The sequence below is a fragment of the Panulirus ornatus genome, chromosome 2 (genome assembly GCF_036320965.1).
Source record: "Panulirus ornatus isolate Po-2019 chromosome 2, ASM3632096v1, whole genome shotgun sequence".
NCBI classification, from domain to species: domain Eukaryota; kingdom Metazoa; phylum Arthropoda; class Malacostraca; order Decapoda; family Palinuridae; genus Panulirus; species Panulirus ornatus.
Genome location: NC_092225.1, coordinates 33,341,887 through 33,364,364, shown reverse-complemented (window position 1 = coordinate 33,364,364; position 22,478 = coordinate 33,341,887). Strand labels below are relative to the sequence as shown.

Below are 22,478 nucleotides of genomic sequence, written 5' to 3'. Positions count from 1 at the left end.
TCATCATCATGGTAGTTAGTGAGTAGTGTATTCATCATGGTAGTTGGTGAGTACTACATTCATCATCATGGTAGTTGGTGAGTAGTGTATTCATCATCATGGTAGTTGGTGAGTAGTGCATTCCTCATCATGATAGTTGGTGAGTAGTGCATTCATCATCATGGTAGTTAGTGAGTGCATTCATCATCATGGTAGTTGGTGAGTAGTGTATTCATCATGGTAGTTGGTGAGTACTGCATTCATCATGGTAGTTGGTGAGTAGTGTATTCATCATCATGGTAGTTGGTGAGTAGTGCATTCATCATCATGGTAGTTGGTGAGTAGTGCATTCATCATCATGGTAGTTAGTGAGTGCATTCATCATAATGGTAGTTGAGTATTCATCAGGTAGTTGGTGAGTAGTCATTCATCATCATGGTAGTTGGCATCATTCATCATGTAGTTAGTGCATTCATCATCATGGTAGTTGGTGAGTAGTGCATTCTTCATCATGGTAGTTGGTGAGTACTGCATTCATCATCATGGTAGTTGGTGAGTAGTGCATTCATCATCATGGTAGTTGGTGAGTACTGCATTCATCATGGTAGTTGGTGAGTACTGCATTCATCATCATTGTAGTTGGTGAATAGTGTATTCATCATCATGGTAGTTGGTGAGTAGTGCATTCATCATCATGGTAGTTGGTGAGCAGTGTATTCATCATCATGGTAGTTGGTGAGTAGTGCATTCATCATCATGGTAGTTGGTGAGTAGTGTATTCATCATGGTAGTTGGTGAGTAGTGTATTCATCATCATGGTAGTTGGTGAGCAGTGTATTCATCGTTATGGTAGTTGGTGAGCAGTGTATTCATCATCATGGTAGTTGGTGAGCAGTGTATTCATCATGGTAGTTGGTGAGTAGTGTATTCATCATCATGGTAGTTGGTGAGCAGTGTATTCATCATCATGGTAGTTGGTGAGTAGTGTATTCATCATCGTAGTTGGTGAGTAGTGCATTCATCATCATGGTAGTTGGTGAGCAGTGTATTCATCATCATGGTAGTTGGTGAGCAGTGTATTCATCATCATGGTAGTTGGTGAGTAGTGTATTCATCATCATGGTAGTTGGTGAGTAGTGTATTCATCATCATGGTAGTTGGTGAGCAGTGTATTCATCATCATGGTAGTTGGTGAGCAGTGTATTCATCATCATGGTAGTTGGTGAGCAGTGTATTCATCATCATGGTAGTTGGTGAGCAGTGTATTCATCATCATGGTAGTTGGTGAGTAGTGTATTCATCATCATGGTAGTTGGTGAGTAGTGTATTCATCATGGTAGTTGGTGAGCAGTGTATTCATCATCATGGTAGTTGGTGAGTAGTGTATTCATCATCATGGTAGTTGGTGAGCAGTGTATTCATCATCATGGTAGTTGGTGAGTAGTGTATTCATCATGGTAGTTGGTGAGCAGTGTATTCATCATCATGGTAGTTGGTGAGTAGTGTATTCATCATCATGGTAGTTGGTGAGCAGTGTCTTCATCATCATGGTAGTTGGTGAGCAGTGTATTCATCATCATGGTAGTTGGTGAGTAGTGTATTCATCATCATGGTAGTTGGTGAGTAGTGTATTCATCATCATGGTAGTTGGTGAGCAGTGTATTCATCATCATGGTAGTTGGTGAGTAGTGTATTCATCATCATGGTAGTTGGTGAATAGTGTATTCATCATCATGGTAGTTGGTGAGCAGTGTATTCATCATGGTAGTTGGTGAGCAGTGTATTCATCATCATGGTAGTTGGTGAGCAGTGTATTCATCATCATGGTAGTTGGTGAGTAGTGTATTCATCATCATGGTAGTTGATGAGTAGTGTATTCATCATCATGGTAGTTGGTGAGCAGTGTATTCATCATCATGGTAGTTGGTGAGTAGTGTATTCATCATCATGGTAGTTGGTGAGCAGTGTATTCATCATCATGGTAGTTGGTGAGCAGTGTATTCATCATCATGGTAGTTGGTGAGCAGTGTATTCATCATCATGGTAGTTGGTGAGTAGTGTATTCATCATCATGGTAGTTGATGAGTAGTGTATTCATCATCATGGTAGTTGGTGAGCAGTGTATTCATCATCATGGTAGTTGGTGAGTAGTGTATTCATCATCATGGTAGTTGGTGAGCAGTGTATTCATCATCATGGTAGTTGGTGAGCAGTGTATTCATCATCATGGTAGTTGGTGAGTAGTGTATTCATCATGGTAGTTGATGAGTAGTGTATTCATCATCATGGTAGTTGGTGAGCAGTGTATTCATCATCATGGTAGTTGATGAGTAGTGTATTCATCATCATGGTAGTTGGTGAGCAGTGTATTCATCATCATGGTAGTTGGTGAGTAGTGTATTCATCATCATGGTAGTTGGTGAGCAGTGTATTCATCATCATGGTAGTTGGTGAGTAGTGTATTCATCATCATGGTAGTTGGTGAGTAGTGTATTCATCATGGTAGTTGGTGAGTAGTGTATTCATCATCATGGTAGTTGGTGAGTAGTGTATTCATCATCATGGTAGTTGGTGAGTAGTGTATTCATCATCATGGTAGTTGGTGAGTAGTGCAGACCATATTCAGGCGACCAACAGGACACAAGGTGCTGATGAAGGAGCCCCAGCAGTTGGGGAGCCAAAGGGCTGATGATGGAAACTCAGAAGCTTGTGGGAACGGGGGAGCCCCACATGGTGGCCGGGGCTCCTCTATGATATAGGGGACAGCCTCCTCAGGGAGAGGTACTGGGGCAGAGTGACACCCAGCCTCCCTTGGGAGTAGCACTGGGGCAGAGTGACACCCAGCCTCCCTTGGGAGTAGCACTGGGGCAGAGTGACACCCAGCCTCCCTGGGGTGGTAGGTCAACCTTCCACTGCCTACACAAATGTTGGGGTGACATAGGCTTCACCTGTCACTAGCAACAGATGGTCCACCTGTCACTAACGACAGCTGGTACACATTTCACTCACAGCTAGTTCACCAGCCACTAATGGCAGATGGCCCATCAACCACTAATAACTGGTAGTCCACCTGTCAGTAATGGCTAATGGTCCACCTGTCACTACGAAAGGTGTTCATCTTTCATGAATGACAGATTGTCCACATGTCGCTTACAACAGATGGTCCACCTGTTACTAGTAACAGATGGTCACCGTCACTAACGGCAGATGGTTCATTTCACTGATGACAACGTTCACCTCTCACCATCGACTGATTGTCCACCCATCACTAATGGCAGGTCATTCACCTGTCACTTATGATAGATTGTCCACCTGTCACTAACGAAAGATGGTTCTTATGTCATTAATGACTGCTGGTCCACATATTACTAATGACAATGGGTCCACCTGTCACTAAACATGAATGGTCCACATATTACTAATGACAATGGGTCCACCTGTCACTAAACATGAATGGTCCACCTGTCACTAAACATGAATGATCCACCTGTCATTAACAACAGATGGTACATTTGTTGCTAAACACGAGTGGTCACTTGTCACTTACGAAAGATAGTTCACCTGTCACTGATGACAGATTGTCCACATTTCACAAACGACGCATGGTCCATCTGTCACTAACAACAGATGGTCCACCTTTAATTAACAACAGATGGTTCACTAGCCACTAAACACAAATGGTTCACCTGTCATTAATGACAGATGGTCCACTTGCGCTAAACACGAATAGTCCACCTGTAATTAGAGACAGATGGTAGACCTGTCAATAATGACAGATGGTCCACCTGTCTATTATGACAGATGGTTCACCTGTCAATAACGACATAATTCACCTTTAGCTAACAAAAGGTAGATCAGCTGTCAATATTGACAGATTGTCCACATGTCTTTAATGACAGATGTACCACCCATCACCAACAGATGATCCCCTAAACTAACGACAGATGGTTCATCTGTTACTTACGACAGATCGTTCACCTGCTTTTACTGACAGATGGTCCACCTGTTTCTAACAACAGATGGTCCATCTGACATCAACCATTGGTCTGCCCATCTCTAACGACAGATGGTCTACCTGTCATTAACAACAGATGGTCCATCTGTCACTAAACATGAATGTTCCACCTGTCTTTAATGACACATGGGTCTTCCTGTCATTAACAACAGATGGTACTCATTACTAATGACAGATGTTCTATCTTCACTAAAGAAGAAGTTTTTACCCTTCAACGACAAATGGTTCACTTGTTATTAATGACAGATTGTTCTTCTGTTAGTAATGAGATGGTCTACTTGTCACTAAAAACAGGTGGTCCATCTGTCGCTGACTACAGACTACAGATGGTCCACCCAACACTAATGACAGATGGTTCACCTGTCTTTTGTGACAGATAGTTTACCTCTCACTAACAACAGGTTGTTTACCTGTCACTGAAGTGCACCAGTCAGTAGCGACAGATGGTTATAAATTGACAATAACGACAGCTGGCCCACACCTCACAGTCCACCCGACACTAACAATGGATGGTACATATGTTACTAATAGTTGGTGGTCTTCTTATACTAACAACAGATGGTTCACATCACTAATGATAGATTATCCATAAGTCACTAACAACAGAGGATCCACCCGTCACTAACAACAGATGGTCCACACGTCACGGTCCACCCATTACTAATGACAATGGTACATACATATGTCTAACTGTAGGTGGTCCTCTTACACTAACAACAGACTATCCACACTTCACTAAAGACAGATGATCCACCCGTCACTAACGACAGATAGTCTACCTTTCATTAAGGACAAATGGCCCACCTATCACTAAGGACAATGGGCCACCTGTCACAAACAACAGATGGTTAAGTAGTCTGTAGCAACATGCATTGGGTTAGATAGTCCCACCTTAATATAAGGCTTCTTTTTGGAATATCTGATAAGAGGTGGCCCTAAGACTGGTACAGTATGTTGGTTTCTTCCTTGAGACATGAGTCATGAGTGAGAGCAAAACAGATTCTTCCACTTTAAGTTAAGGTAAAGGAGGAGTTTGAGTCATGAGGGGAGATGTTTGAGTCACCTTGAGGTCGGCTTTAGGTGTAGGTTAGGGGTATGTGAGCTGGGTTGTAGATGTGGTATGTGAGTTGCTATAGAGATGAGGGTATGTGAGGTGGGCTGTAGGTGAGGGATGGGGTATGTAAAGAGGAATGGGGTGTGATTGGGTTATGTGAGATGGAGTGTGGATGAGGTTTGTGAGTTAGGGTGTAGGTATGAAATGGGGTGTGTGAGTTAAGGTGGTGTGGGATGGGGGTATATGAATTGGGACATAGGCATAGAATTGGATATGTGTGGCAGGATGTGTGGAATGTCCATAAAGAAAGGAATGTATGAGGTGGAATGTAGGTAAGAGATGGGGTTTGTGGTTTTGGGTGTGGTTGAGTGATAAGGTTATGCAAGATGAGTTGTAAATGTGGAATAGAAATATATGAGGTGAGTTATATATGAGGAGTTGTGAGGGTTGGGGATGTATGAGGTGGGATGGGTTATGAGAGGTGAGTTGTAAATATGGAAAGGGGAAATATGGAGTTTATGTGAGTTGGGATGTAGGTAAGGATTGGGGGTATGTGAGGTATGATATTGGTGTGGGATTGGGTAAGTTGAATTGTAAGTATAGAATGGAGTTAGAATGATAGGTGTTTGGGGTTTGTGTTGATAAGGGTCATGTGAGGTGGGGTGTATGTGAGGAATTGGGGTATATGAGTTAGTACATGGGTAAAGAATAGTGCTATGAGGTGAGAAGTGGGTAAAGGATGGGAATATGTGGACTTTGGTTTGGGGATATTTGAGATAGGGTTTGGGTGAGGAGTATATGAGGTGGGATGTATTTGAGGGATGGGATATGTGATGTTAGTTGTATTTATGGGATGGGGTATGAAAGGTGGGGTATAGTTGTAGGTTAGGGTATGTGAGGTGAGGTGTACAAAAAAGATTGGGATATATGTGAGGGATGGCAGTATGAAGGGTAGGATTAGGGTATGTGCGGTGTGATGAGAGTATTTAAGGTGAGGGTGGGGGTATGTGATGTGAAGGATTGGATTATGTTGGGTTTAGATGAGGGCTGGGCCAAGCCTGGGCTGTGGGGATGAAGACCCCCAAAGATCTCACCAGGTATTAAGATCACCAGGTATTTACCAGGTATGTGAGTTAGGGTGTAAGTGAGAGATAGGGGTATGTGAGTTAGGGTGTAGGTGAGAAATGGGGGGTATGTGAGGGGGGGGAGTTTGTGAACTGTGGTTTAGGTGAGGAGTGGTGATATGTGAGGTGGTGTGTAGGCGTGGGATTAAGGTATTTAAGGTGGAGTGTAGGTGAGGGATGGAGGTATTTGAGTTGGGGTGTGAGATTAGGTATGGGTGAGGGATGAGGGTATGTGAGTTGGAGTGTAGATGAGGGATAGGAGTATGTGGTTTGGGATGTGAGGGATGAGTCCAGGTGAGGGATGAGGGAATGTGAAGTAGGATGTAGGTGAGGGATGGGTGTATGTCAGGTGGAGTTAAGTTGAGGAAAAATATAGAATGTAAAAGTGGCTAAGGTGTGGTGGTGTCGCGACTGAAGAGTAAACAAGTTATATTTAGGACAAGCTATACCTGAGCTCTGGTGCCACTGCTGCCATACCTAGGTTGTGTTGCCACAGCTGCTATATCTGGGCTGTGGTGCTACTACTTCCAGACTTAGGCTGTGGTGCCACTGCTGCCATTACTGGGCTGGGGAGCCATTGTTACCATACCTGGACTGTGTTGCCCCTGCTGCAATACCTGGGCTGTGATACCACTGTTGCCATACATGGAACATGGTGCCACTGCTGCCATATTTGGACAATGGTGTAACTGCTTCAATGGCCTGCTCTGGTGCCAGTGCTGCCATACTTGGGCTGCCTTTTTAATCATACTATCATATAGTCTCCTTGTGTACTCCCCATTGTGCGTACTTCTCATGCCCAAACCACTTTACCACCCTGCAGTTCATTCCCTTTGCATTCCCTGCCATACCAAATCTCTCATACTTTCTTCATCCCATGTAGTCTTGCCATACGTTCCTCTCGAATAGCTCACTTCCACAGCCTGGTTTCTTGACCCCTATGACTCATTCCATATCCATGTTTCAGTGGCATAGGTCTGTGTTGGGAGGACTATGATTTCTTGTCTTCCATAGTTTCAGCTCTACCCTTCATTTTTCTGTTAAGGTACCCAGTAACTCTTCTATCTATTACTGCTCTCTTCCTTATCTCTCCTTCCATATTACCAAACTTAGCTAAGATTTCTCCTTGCATATCACCAAACTTACACAAGATAGCTCCAAAATACTTTGATTATGTCACCTCTTCCATCTTTCTCTCCCCAGATATATGACAGTTTTGTCCACTTTCTTCTCTCACTCTGTAAGACTTTGCAAAATCTATACTTTCACTCTGTTTCCTATCAGATACCACTACTGTACTTCTATTCACATTTACCTTCAATTTCCTAAACTTAACACACATCATGAAACACACTTACAACCTTCTGCACCTCCTCTTTATATGCAAGCAAGCTTGTCACTAGCCATCATACCTCACCACCATGCTCCTTCTCTACACCCATTCCAAGAGTTTTGCTTTCATCTCGCATATCACTCCATCTATATTTATGTTAAAAAGCCATGGTGGCATCACACAGCCTTACCTCATTCCTGCATGGAAAGGAAACTTTTGTTCAACTCTCCATCCACTATTGCAGATGCATTTGCTACTCTATAGGAGACTTTCACATCATCCAACAGTTGTTCACCTACCCCATGTATCCCTAACCATTCCATAAAGCGCTCCTCTTGACTCTGTTATATGCTTTCTTTAGATCCATAAAGGCTACATACAGCTTTTTATATTTTGCTATATACCTTTCCATGGTCCATGGTCATACTCATTGCAAAAGCCCCCTTGCTCCTCACTTATTTTGCATTTAGTCACTTCCATCACTGTATCAATCAACACTCTTGCATACATTGTTCCAGGTATACTTAATAGAATTGTTCCCATATAATTGCTACCTTCATCTTTAGAACCTTTTCCTTTGAATAAAGGAATGATAAAAGCTTTCACCTAATCCTCGGGCACAACCTTTCTGTTTTGATGCTAAATCATATATCAAATGCATCCACTTTATCTCATTTCTACTCCATACTTCAACATTTCAGCCTTGATCCCATCCTCTTCAGGTGCCTTTCTTACCTTCAGCTTCATTATCACCCTTTTTACCTCCTTTCTTGCTATAGGCTTCTGTGCTTTTCCTTCCACCCTCCATTCTCATGCATATGACAACTGCTGCCTCACTTTCTTCCACATCCATCAGTTCAAAATACTCTTTCCATCTTCACTTCCTCCTTATGATTCCCCTTCCTTGCTTCTGACATTTACATTTCAACTCTTACACCCAACTCTTTGGTTTTTCACCTCCTTCCATTACAATTTCTTATTTTCACTAAACTTTTCTCTTGGCTTTCTTCCAAAATCTTTATCTACTCTTTCTTTGCTTTCTTCTATGTGCTTCTTGACATTCCATCTACACACCTTAAATTCTTTCTTCTGTCTCCTTTGCTGAACATTTTCTTTGAGCAATCTAACTGAAACCTTTTTGTTCTCTTCCTTAGCATTTCTAATCTCACTTGTCCACCATGCATTTCCCTTTTTATTCTTACATCTCACAACCTCACAACCTTTTATCCAAGTACTAATTTGACAACATTTGACAGTCTTTCTCTAAGCATTTTAAACACCTCATTCACACATGACCATCTTTCATTTACTACACTTTCATCTAAATTGTCACCCTTCTTTCATATTCCTCCTTGCATTCATTCTGATTTATCTTCTTTGCTTGTCAACACTTTTACTTCTCATTTTTCTTTACACCATACCTCCACAAGCACTGCAAAATGGCCAGAATCTCCAAAGAATCCACTTGGAACTCTTGCATCCAGCACAGCCTTTCTCAACCTTTCATTCACTGCCTCATATTCAGTCAAACCCTTTTGTTCTTCTTTCTTCAATCATTTCTCATACATGTATATCTGTGGATCATCTTGTTCTGAAGAAAGGTATTTGCAATAGATAAATCCCCTCTCAACACAACATCCATAAGATAACTTCCATTCTCATTTATTCTAGGCACTCCCCATTTACCAACTACCTTGCCAAATTCATCACATTCCACCTTCACATGTATATTACCTATGACAACCACCTTCCTCTCCTTCTCAAACCCATTTATACAGTCATTCAGATGTCTTCAGAAATGTTTCATTTCATCTTTATCTCACACAGTCTTCATATTCATGGGTGTATATACATGTACCCATGCATCCTTCATAATATGTCTTTCCTTTCACCCACAGTATTCTTGATACTTTCCATCCATGCTCTGTAACATTCTTGATACTTTCCATCCATGCTCTGTAACATCCTCCTATACTCTTAGTAACTGCACATCCTGTTTTCCCTCTTCCCTGATAATTTTCATTCATTCTTGTCCATATGACTCCTTCCATGCCCTCGCAAAACTTGCATTCATTGTGTCCATTGATATGGACTTGTTTAATCCCATCACATCCAAACTATAACTTTCAGATTTCTTCACAAGCTCCCTCTTGTTTCCCTTACCAATCATCCCACTAACATTCTGAGCCATCACACACAATTGCTCGTCCCATTTACTCCCCAGCTTAACTGGTGACTCCAGTGCTGCTTCTTATCCTTTAGTGCTTTATCCTTGACAGGCCACTAGCAGATAGCAAACTCAGTGCAGTGTTTGCCAGAGGTAGCAGGGCTCTTAGATTATCAAAAAATTAGAATTTCAGGTCGCCTCAAATGTTTGTCTGTTTTCAAAACTGTTGACCTGATTAAGTTGGGCAACACCTTCCCTTCAGTTCCGCTTTAAGGGTGTACTAACGAGGTCTGCAAAAGAAAACTGGGTGAGATTTGCATACTGTAGAATATATCCTAGGGGATAGGGGAGAAAGAATACTTCCCACACATTCCTCATGTATCGTAGAAGGCGACTAAAGGGGACGGGAGTGGGGGGCTAGAAACTCTCCCCTCCTTGTATTTTGACTTTCTAAAAGGGGAAACAGAAGAAGGAGTCACGCAGGGAGTGCTCATCCTCCTTGAAGGCTCAGATTGGGGTGTCTAAATGTGTGTGGATGTAACCAAGATGAGAAAAAAGGAGAGATAGGTAGTATGTTTGAGGAAAGGAACCTGGATGTTTTGGCTCTGAGTGAAACGAAGCTCAAGGGTAAAGGGGAAGAGTGGTTTGGGAATGTCTTGCAAGTAAAGTCATGAGTTAGTGAGAGGACAAGAGCAAGGGAAGGAGTAGCACTACTCCTGAAACAGGAGTGGTGGGAGTATGTGATAGAGTGTAAGAAAATAAACTCTAGATTGATATGGGTAAAACTGAAAGTTGATGGAGAGAGATGGGTGATTATTGGTGCATATGCACCTGGGCATTAGAAGAAAGATCACGAGAGGCAAATGTTTTGGGAGCAGCTGAATGAGTGTAGTTTTGATGCACGAGACCGGGTTATAATGATGGATGATTTGAATGCGAAGGTGAGTAATGTGGCAGTTGAGGGAATAATTGGTGTACATGGGGTGTTCAGTGTCGTAAATGGAAATGGTGAAGAGCTTGTAGATTTATGTGTTGAAAAAGGACTGGTGATGGGGATTACTTAGTTTAAAAAGAGAGATATACATAAGTATACGTATGTAAGTAGGAGAGATTGCCAGAGAGTGTTATTGGATTACGTGTTAATTGATAGGCGCGCAAAAGAGAGACTTTTGGATGTTAATGTGCTGAGAGGTGCAACTGGAGGGATGTCTGATCATTATCTTGTGGAGGCGAAAGTGAAGATTTGTAGGGGTTTTCAGAAAAGAAGAGAGAATGTTGGGGTGAAGAGAGTGGTGAGAGTAAGTGAGCTTGGGAAGGAGACTTGTGTGAGGAAGTACCAAGAGAGACTGAGTACAAAATGGAAAAAGGTGAGAACAAAGGAGGTAAGGGGAGTGGGGGAGGAATGGGATGTATTTAGGAGAGCAGTGATGGCTTGCGCAAAAGATGTTTGTGGCATGAGAAGCGTGAGAGGTGGGTTGATTAGAAAGGGTAGTGAGTGGTGGGATGAAGAAGTAAGATTATTAGTGAAAGATAAGAGAGAGGCATTTGGACAATTTTTGCTGGGAAATAATGGTTATGTTTGAAGGAATAGTGGTTCCAACAATGTTATATGGTTGCGAGGCATGGGCTATGGATAGAGTTGTGCGGAGGAAGGTGGATGTGCTGGAAATGAGATGTTTGAGGACAATGTGTGGTGTGAGGTGGTTTGATCGAGTAAGTAATGTAAGGGTAAGAGAGATGTGTGGTAATAAAAAGAGTGTGGTTGAGAGAGCAGAAGAGGGTGTTTTGAAATGGTTTGGTCACATGGAGAGAATGAGTGAGGAGAGATTGACCAAGATGATATATGTGTCAGAGGTGGATGGAACGAGGAGAAGTGGGAGACCAAATTGGAGGTGGAAAGATGGAGTGAAAAAGAATTTGAGTGATTGGGGCCTGAACATGCAGGAGGGTGAAAGGCGTGCAAGGAATAGAGTGAATTGGAACGATGTGGTATACCGGGGTCGATGTGCTGTTAATGGATTGAACCAGGGCATGTGAAGCATCTGGGGTAAATCATGGAAAGTTCTGTGGGGCCTGGATGTGGAAAGGGAGCTGTGGTTTCAGTGCATTATTACATGACAGCTAGAGATTGAGTGTGAACAAATGTGGCCTTTGTTGTCTTTTCCTAGCACTACCTCTCACACATGAGGGGGAGGGGGTTATTTCATGTGTGGCGAGGTGGTGATGGGAATGATTAAAGGCAGACAGTATGAATTATGTACATGTGTATATATGTATATGTCTGTGTGTGTATATATATGTATATGTTGAGATATATAGGTATGTATATTTGCGTGTGTGGACATGTATGTATATACATGTGTATGTGGGTGGGTTGGGCCATTCTTTTGTCTGTTTCCTTGCACTGCCTCACTAACGCGGGAGACAGCGACAAAGCAAAATGAATAAGTAAATAAATAGAATATTATAGTATCTCTTTGAGGCACAAATTCACCTTTTTACAAGTATTAAGCTCCCTACTGTAGTAGCAGCACCTGTCAACCTCATTGGTTAGGATTCTGCCACAAATTTGTATGCAAAGTGAACAGTTAATGAATTTTTAAAGAATTGTAAAAGCCCAAGTTCAAATTAGCACACCAGAATAAGTGTAGGATGTGTAAGTGAATTGAGAGGCATTATACACTTAACCCATCCCATGTAATGGGGTTGGAGTTAAAGGTAATAATAGATAGATAAATGAAGTGTGATGCAGTATGATAGTGTATGCTGTACCAACTTAAATATAAAGAAGACTGAGTCATATGCATGTACAACTGAAGCAGAAATCCTGTAGATAATAATACACTATGAATCTAGGTAGAGCTATAGATGGGCAAGACTAAGTAATGTTTCTAAAAGATCTTTATGAAGTAGAGTGGTAGGGCTAATGGTTGGTGAAATTTAATGAAAACATATAAAGTTATGCTTTTTAAAGAGTGAAATACTTAATATTGTGAGATATTCAGAAATTCACTAACTAAAGTAGATGAAGAGAAGGATGTTGAAGATGTTATTTGTGATAAATTGAGGTATACTAAACAGTGTATATCAGCAAATGAAAAAGGAAATTGGAGGTTCGGTGTCATAACTAAGAACAATGAATGCAAAACACCAGCAAAAATGCTGACCCTTTTTGATATTTTAGTAAGACCACAGTCAAATGCTGGACCTCAGACTACAAAAAAGATAAGGAAAAGTTGGAACAAGTACAAGATGGTTGACAAAACTGATAGCAGTTCTGAGATAACAGATGTATGAAGAGAGGTTCAGAAGATTAGATCTCTTTTCTCTTAAGAAGTTTAGACTTTGCAGTGACCTAATACAAGTTTACAAAATTTGAGTAATTTAGACAACAAAATTCATGAAGACCTTTTTGAAATACAAGAGAATACAGTTACTAGGAAAATCAAAATGAAATGTAAAGCTAGAAGATGTAACTCTGACATTGGAAAAAGTTTCATTGCATGTAGGTGCGTTGAATAGGTGCATTGAACACTGGAATAAGTTATCATCAAATATTGTCTGTGCAAAGACTGTTTATGAATACTTTCAAAAACTGGTTAGATAAATTTCTCATTAGTTCTGATATGTACTGAATGAAGACAAGGAAAAAAAATTTATACATATCCAATTATTCTTTTTTCTCATTCCTTATCCTAAGAATATATTGTAGTACAGCAGAGGGTTGTATAGTGCAACAAGATTTTATAGTAGGACTTCCCTTTTGTTCTTTGTCCCATTAAATTCTATTCAGGCTGACTTAAAATGTGCAAGGTATTTCTTCAGTTCATATTCCTGCCAGAGGGAGTGCAGGTTGGGGAGGAAGCCACTTAGATTTGGGTCAACAAGCCCTCTGCTGTATGCCTTTCCCATGTACTTCCCATGCTAAGTTGCATTTTGTCTGCAGGTGAGAGTGGACTGGGGAAGAGTACACTCATTAATTCTATGTTTTTGTCTGACATATACTCCAACGACCACCCAGGACCCTCACATAGGGTCAAAAAAACTGTGCAGGTAAGTTGTCTTGAGAGAGTAGCATGACTGATTGAAATTCTGGTTGATTTGATTTTGACAGAAATGTCACTTGTACAATTTATTTTTATTTACCATCATTAAACATTCTATCTATGTATGTATCTATATCTCTAATGCCCATTCCTTTCAACACACTCACAAATTGGAGGTGGAAGGATGGAGTGAAAAAGATTTTGAGCGATTAGGGCCTGAACATACAGAAGGGTGAAAGGCGTGCAAGGAATAGGGTGAACTGGAACGATGTGGTATACCAGGGTTGATGTGCTGTCAATGGATTGAACCAAGGCATGTGAAGCGTCTGGGGTAAAACATGGAAAGTTTTGTGTAGCCTGGATGTGGATAGGGAGCTGTGGTTTCGATGCATTACACATGACAGCTAGAGACTGAGTGCAAAGGAATGTGGCCTTTGTTGTCTTTTCCTAGCGCTATCTTGCACGCGCACGAGGGAGGGGAGTGCCATTTCATGTGTGGCGGGGTTAATGGATGAAGGCAGCATGTTTGAATGTATACATGTGTATATATGTATATGTCTGTGTATGTATATGTATGTATACGTTGAAATGTATAGGTATTGTTACACAACTCAGGATAATACTATCTTAAAGTCATGGGATTAAATCAAACACCAGCGTTAAAACTACTCATAATCCAAGAACTAAAGAATACAAAATAACAGAAACACATGATATTTATTTTTTTATTTATTTTGCTTTGTCGATGTCTCCCGCGTTAGCGAGGTAGCGCAAGGAAACAGACGAAAGAATGGCCCAACCCGCCCACATACACATGTATATACATACACGTCCACACACGCAAATATACATACCTATACATCTCAATGTACACATACATATACACACACAGACATATACATATATACACATGTACATAATTCATACTGTCTGCCTTTATTTGTTCCCATCGCCACCTCACCACACATGGAATAACAACCCACTCCCCCCTCATGTGTGCGAGGTAGCGCAAGGAAAAGACACCAAAGGCCCCATTCGTTCACACTCAGTCTCTAGCTGTCATGTAATAATGCACGGAAACCACAGCTCCCTTTCCACATCCAGGCCCCACACAACTTTCGATGGTTTACCCCAGACGCTTCACCTGCCCTGATTCAATCCATTGTCAGCACATGTGAAGCTTCTGGGGTAAACCATGGAAAGTTCTGTGGGGCCTGGATGTGGAAAGGGAGCTGTTGTTTCGGGCATTATTTCATGAGAGCTAGAGACTGAGTGTGAACGAATGGGGCCTTTGTTTTCTTTTCCTAGTGCTACCTCGCACGCATGAGGGGGGAGGGGGATGGTATTCCATGTGTGGCGAGGTGGCGATGGGAATGAATAAGGGCAGACAGTGTGAATTGTGTGCATGGGTATATATGTATGTGTCTGTGTGTGTATATATATATGTGTACATTGAGATGTATAGGTATGTATATTTGCGTGTGTGGACGTGTATGTATATACATGTGTATGGGGGTGGGTTGGGCCATTTCTTTTGTCTGTTTCCTTGCGCTACCTCGCAAATGCGGGAGACAGCGACAAAGAAAAAAAAAATATATCTTTTCTTTCTTTCAAACTATTCACCATTTCCCACATTAGCGAGGTAGCATTAAGAACAGAGGACTGGGCCTTTTAGGGAATATCCTCACCTGGCCCCCTTCTCTGTTCCTTCTTTTGGAAAATTAAAAAAAAGGTAATGAGAGGGGAGGATTTCCAGCCCCCCACTCCCTCCCCTTTTAGTCGCCTTTTACGACATGCAGGGAATATGTGGGAAGTATTCTTTCTCCCCTATCCCCTGGGATATATATATATATATATATATATATATATATATATATATATATATATATATATATATATATATATATAGATATATATATATTTTTTATATTATTTTATTATTATACTTTTTCTTTTTTTTGCTTTGTCTCTGTCTCCCGCGTTTGCGAGGTAGCGCAAGGAAACAGACGAAAGAAATGGCCCAACCCGCCCCCATACACATGTATATATATATATATATATATATATATATATATATATATACGTCCACACACGCAAATATACATACCTACACAGCTTTCCATGGTTTACCCCAGACGCTTCACATGCCCTGATTCAATCCACTGACAGCACGTCAACCCTGGTATACCACATCGATCCAATTCACTCTATTCCTTGCCCTCCTTTCACCCTCCTGCATGTTCAGGCCCCGATCACACAAAATCTTTTTCACTCCATCTTTCCACCTCCAATTTGGTCTCCCACTTCTCCTTGTTCCCTCCACCTCCGACACATATATCCTCTAGGTCAATCTTTCCTCACTCATTCTCTCCATGTGCCCAAACCATTTCAAAACACCCTCTTCTGCTCTCTCAACCACGCTCTTTTTATTTCCACACATCTCTCTTACCCTTACGTTACTTACTCGATCAAACCACCTCACACCACACATTGTCCTCAAACATCTCATTTCCAGCACATCCATCCTCCTGCGCACAACTCTATCCATAGCCCACGCCTCGCAACCATACAACATTGTTGGAACCACTATTCCTTCAAACATACCCATTTTTGCTTTCCGAGATAATGTTCTCGACTTCCACACATTCTTCAAGGCTCCCAGGATTTTCGCCCCCTCCCCCACCCTATGATCCACTTCCGCTTCCATGGTTCCATCCGCTGCCAGATCCACTCCTAGATATCTAAAACACTTTACTTCCTCCAGTTTTTCTCCATTCAAACTTACCTCCCAGTTGACTTGACCCTCAACCCTACTGTACCTAATTACCTTGCTCTTATTCACATTTACTCTTAACTTTCTTCTTTCACACACTTTACCAAACTCAGTCACCAGCTTCTGCAGTTTCTCACATGAATCAGCCACCAGTGCTGTATCATCAGGGAACAACAACTGACTCACTTCCCAAGCTCTCTCATCCCCAACAGACTTCATACTTGCCCCTTTCCAAAACTCTTGCATTCACCTCCCTAGCAACCCCATCCATAAACAAATTAAACAACCATGGAGACATCACACACCCCTGCCGCAAACCTACATTCACTGAGAACCAATCACTTTCCTCTCTTCCTACACGTACACATGCCTTACATCCTCGATAAAAACTTTTCACTGCTTCTAACAACTTTCCTCCCACACCATATATTCTTAATACCTTCCACAGAGCATCTCTATCAACTCTATCATATGCCTTCTCCAGATCCATAAATTATTATTTTTTTTATACTTTGTCGCTGTCTCCCGCGTTTGTGAGGTAGCGCAAGGAAACAGACGAAAGAAATGGCCCAACCCCCCCCCCATACACATGTATATACATACGTCCACACACGCAAATATACATACCTACACAGCTTTCCATGGTTTACCCCAGACACTTCACATGCCCCGATTCAATCCACTGACAGCATGTCAACCCCGGTATACCACATCGCTCCAATTCACTCTATTCCTTGCCCTCCTTTCACCCTCCTGCATGTTCAGGCCCCGATCACACAAAATCCTTTTCACTCCATCCTTCCACCTCCAATTTGGTCTCCCTCTTCTCCTTGTTCCCTCCACCTCCGACACATATATCTTCTTGGTCAATCTCTCCTCACTCATCCTCTCCATGTGCCCAAACCACTTCAAAACACCCTCTTCTGCTCTCTCAACCACGCTCTTTTTATTACCACACATCTCTCTTACCCTTACGTTACTCACTCGATCAAACCACCTCACACCACACATTGTCCTCAAACATCTCATTTCCAGCACATCCATCCTCCTGCGCACAACTCTATCCATAGCCCACGCCTCGCAACCATACAACATTGTTGGAACCACTATTCCTTCAAACATACCCATTTTTGCTTTCCGAGATAATGTTCTCGACTTCCACACATTCTTCAAGGCCCACAGATTTTTCCGCCCCCTCCCCCACCCTATGATCCACTTCCGCTTCCATGGTTCCATCCGCTGCCAGATCCACTCCCAGATATCTAAAACACTTCATTTCCTCCAGTTTTTCTCCATTCAAACTCACCTCCCAATTGACTTGACCCTCAACCCTACTGTACCTAATAACCTTGCTCTTATTCACATTTACTCTTAACTTTCTTCTTCCACACACTTTTCCAAACTCAGTCACCAGCTTCTGCAGTTTCTCACATGAATCAGCCACCAGCGCTGTATCATCAGCGAACAACAACTGACTCACTTCCCAGGCTCTCTCATCCCCAACAGACTTCATACTTGCCCCACTTTCCAAAACTCTTGCATTTACCTCCCTAACAACCCCATCCATAAACAAATTAAACAACCATGGAGACATCACACACCCCTGCCGCAAACCTACATTCACTGAGAACCAATCACTTTCCTCTCTTCCTACACGTACACATGCCTTACATCCTCGATAAAAACTTTTCACTGCTTCTAACAACTTTCCTCCCACACCATATATTCTTAATACCTTCCACAGAGCATCTCTATCAACTCTATCATATGCCTTCTCCAGATCCATAAATGCTACATACAAATCCATTTGCTTTTCTAAGTATTTCTCACATACATTCTTCAAAGCAAACACCTGATCCACACATCCTCTACCACTTCTGAAACCACACTGCTCTTCCCCAATCTGATGCTCTGTACATGCCTTCACCCTCTCAATCAATACCCTCCCATATAACTTACCAGGAATACTCAACAAACTTATACCTCTGTAATTTGAGCACTCACTCTTATCCCCTTTGCCTTTGTACAATGGCACTATGCACGCATTCCGCCAATCCTCAGGCACCTTACCAACCAGTCAGTAATACAGTCACCCCCTTTTTTAATAAATTCCACTGCAATACCATCCAAACCTGCTGTCTTGCCGGCTTTCATCTTCTGCAAAGCTTTTACTACCTCTTCTCTGTTTACCAAATCATTTTCCCTAACCCTCTCACTTTGCACACCACCTCGACCAAAACACCCTATATCTGCCACTCTATCATCAAACACATTCAACAAACCTTCAAAATACTCACTCCATCTCCTCACATCACCACTACTTGTTTTCACCTCCCCATTTGCGCCCTTCACTGAAGTTCCCATTTGCTCCCTTGTCTTACGCACTTTATTTACCTCCTTCCAGAACATCTTTTTATTCTCCCTAAAATTTAATGATACTCTCTCGCCCCAACTCTCATTTGCCCTTTTTTTCACCTCTTGCACCTTTCTCTTGACCTCCTGTCTCTTATACATCTCCCACTCAATTGCATTTTTTCCCTGCAAAAATCGTCCAAATGCCTCTCTCTTCTCTTTCACTAATAATCTTACTTCTTCATCCCACCACTCACTACCCTTTCTAATCAACCCACCTCCCACTCTTCTCATGCCACAAGCATCTTTTGCGCAATCTATCACTGATTCCCTAAATACATCCCATTCCTCCCCCACTCCCCTTACTTCCATTGTTCTCACCTTTTTCCATTCTGTACTCAGTCTCTCCTGGTACTTCCTCACACAGGTCTCTTTCTCAAGCTCACTTACTCTCACCACCCTCTTCACCCCAACATTCACTCTTCTTTTCTGAAAACCCATACAAATCTTCACCTTAGCCTCCACAAGATAATGATCAGACATCCCTCCAGTTGCACCTCTCAGCACATTAACATCCAAAAGTCTCTCTTTCGCACGCCTGTCAATTAACACGTAATCCAATAACGCTCTCTGGCCATCTCTCCTACTTACATAAGTATACTTATGTATATCTCGCTTTTTAAACCAGGTATTCCCAATCATCAGTCCTTTTTCAGCACATAAATCTACAAGCTCTTCACCATTTCCATTTACAACACTGAACACCCCATGTATACCAATTATTCCCTCAACTGCCACATTACTCACCTTTGCATTCAAATCACCCATCACTATGACCCGGTCTCGTGCATCAAAACCACTAATACACTCATTCAGCTGCTCCCAAAACACTTGCCTCTCTTGATCTTTCTTCTCATGCCCAGGTGCATATGCACCAATAATCACCCACCTCTCTCCATCAGCTTTCAGTTTTACCCATATTAATCAAGAATTTACTTTCTTACACTCTATCACATACTCCCACAACTCCTGTTTCAGGAGTATTGCTACTCCTTCCCTTGCTCTTGTCCTCTCACTAACCCCTGACTTTACTCCCCAGACATTCCCAAACCACTCTTCCCCTTTACCCTTGAGCTTCGTTTCACTCAGAGCCAAAACATCCAGGTTCCTTTCCTCAAACATACTACCTATCTCTCCTTTTTTCACATCTTGGTTACATCCACACACATTTAGGCACCCCAGTCTGAGCCTTCGAGGAGGATGAGCACTCCCCGCGTGACTCGTTCTTCTGTTTCCCATTTTAGAAAGTTAATACAAGGAGGGTAGGATTTCTGGCCCCCCGCTCCCGTCCCCTCTAGTCGCTTTCTACGACACGCGAGGAATACGTGGGAAGTATTCTTTCACCCCTATCCCCAGGGATAATATACATATATATATACATATACACATACACACACATACACACACACACGCACATATACACACACACACACATACATATATATACATATGAGAAATGTAAGAAACAATTTAGAAAACTGAAACTTCTAGCTTGTAATGAATGAAAAAAAATGAATGTCACATAATGGTTCAACCTCTGGCTACATACAAATCCATTTGCTTTTCTAAGTATTTCTCACATACATTCTTCAAAGCAAACACCTGATCCACACATCCTCTACCACTTCTGAAACCACACTGCTCTTCCCCAATCTGATGCTCTGTACATGCCTTCACCCTCTCAATCAATACCCTCCCATATAATTTACCAGGAATACTCAACAAACTTATACCTCTGTAATTTGAGTACTCACTCTTATCCCCTTTGCCTTTGTACAATGGCACTATGCACGCATTCTGCCAATCCTCAGGCACCTCACCATGAGTCATACATACATTAAATAACCTTACCAACCAGTCAGTAATACAGTCACCCCCTTTTTTAATAAATTCCACTGCAATACCATCCAAACCTGCTGTCTTGCCGGCTTTCATCTTCTGCAAAGCTTTTACTACCGCTTCTCTGTTTACCAAATCATTTTCCCTAACCCTCTCACTTTGCACACCACCTCGACCAAAACACCCTATATCTGCCACTCTATCATCAAACACATTCAACAACCCTTCAAAATACTCACTCCATCTCCTTCTCACATCACCACTACTTGTTATCACCTCCCCATTTGCGCCCTTCACTGAAGTTCCCATTTGCTCCCTTGTCTTACGCACTTTATTTACCTCCTTCCAGAACATCTTTTTATTCTCCCTAAAATTTAATGATTCTCACCCCAACTCTCATTTGCCCTCTTTTTCACCTCTTGCACCTTTCTCTTGACCTCCTGTCTCTTTCTTTTATACATCTCCCACTCAATTGCATTTTTTCCCTGCAAAAATCGTCCAAATGCCTCTCTCTTCTCTTTCACTAATAATCTTACTTCTTCATCCCACCACTCACTACCCTTTCTAATCAACCCACCTCCCACTCTTCTCATGCCACAAGCATCTTTTGTGCAATCCATCACTGATTCCCTAAATACATCCCATTCCTCCCCCACTCCCCTTATATATATATATATATATATATATATATATATATATATATATATATATATTTTTTTTTTTTTCTTTGTCGCTGTCTCCTGCGTTTGCGAGGAAGCGCAAGGAAACAGATGAAAGAAATGGCCCAACCCACCCCCATACACATGTATATACATACGTCCACACACGCAAATATACATACCTACACAGCTTTCCATGGTTTACCCCAGACGCTTCACATACCTTGATTCAATCCACTGACAGCACGTCAACCCCGGTATACCACATCGCTCCAATTCACTCTATTCCTTGCTCTCCTTTCACCCTCCTGCATGTTCAGGCCCCGATCACATAAAATCTTTTTCACTCCATCTTTCCACCTCCAATTTGGTCTCCCTCTTCTCCTCGTTCCCTCCACCTCCGACACATATATCCTCTTAGTCAATCTTTCCTCACTCATTCTCTCCATGTGCCCAAACCATTTCAAAACACCCTCTTCTGCTCTCTCAACCACGCTCTTTTTATTTCCACACATCTCTCTTACCCTTACGTTACTTACTCGATCAAACCTCCTCACACCACACATTGTCCTCAAACATCTCATTTCCAGCACATCCATCCTCCTGCGCACAACTCTATCCATAGCCCACGCCTCGCAACCATACAACATTGTTGGAACTACTATTCCTTCAAACATACCCATTTTTGCTTTCCGAGATAATGTTCTCGACTTCCACACATTCTTCAAGGCTCCCAGAATTTTCGCCCCCTCCCCCACCCTATGATCCACTTCCGCTTCCATGGTTCCATCCGCTGCCAGATCCACTCCCAGATATCTAAAACATTTCACTTCCTTCAGTTTTTCTCCATTCAAACTCACCTCCCAATTGACTTGACCCTCAACCCTACTGTACCTAATAACCTTGCTCTTATTCACATTTACTCTTAACTTTCTTCTTTCCACACACTTTACCAAACTCAGTCACCAGCTTCTGCAGTTTCTCACATGAATCAGCCACCAGCGCTGTATCATCAGCGAACAACAATATATATATATATATATTTATTGAGGGTGAAGGCATGTACAGAGCATCAGA

General features: G+C 42.0%; 1 protein-coding gene across 3 annotated transcripts in view; it reads left to right on the top strand.

Annotated features, from left to right (window-relative positions):
- pnut (septin 7-like protein pnut) overlaps window positions 1-22,478 on the top strand; it is a 150,678-nt gene that overhangs the window by 1,580 nt on the left and 126,620 nt on the right. For all 3 annotated transcript variants that reach the window (XR_011714256.1, XM_071675083.1, XM_071675074.1), the window contains exon 2: window positions 13,619-13,725. Coding sequence is in view for 2 of the 3 variants with exons in the window: in XM_071675083.1 (XP_071531184.1) it covers window positions 13,619-13,725 (107 nt within the window). In the remaining variant the exon portion in view is untranslated. The remainder of the gene's footprint in view (window positions 1-13,618; window positions 13,726-22,478) is intronic.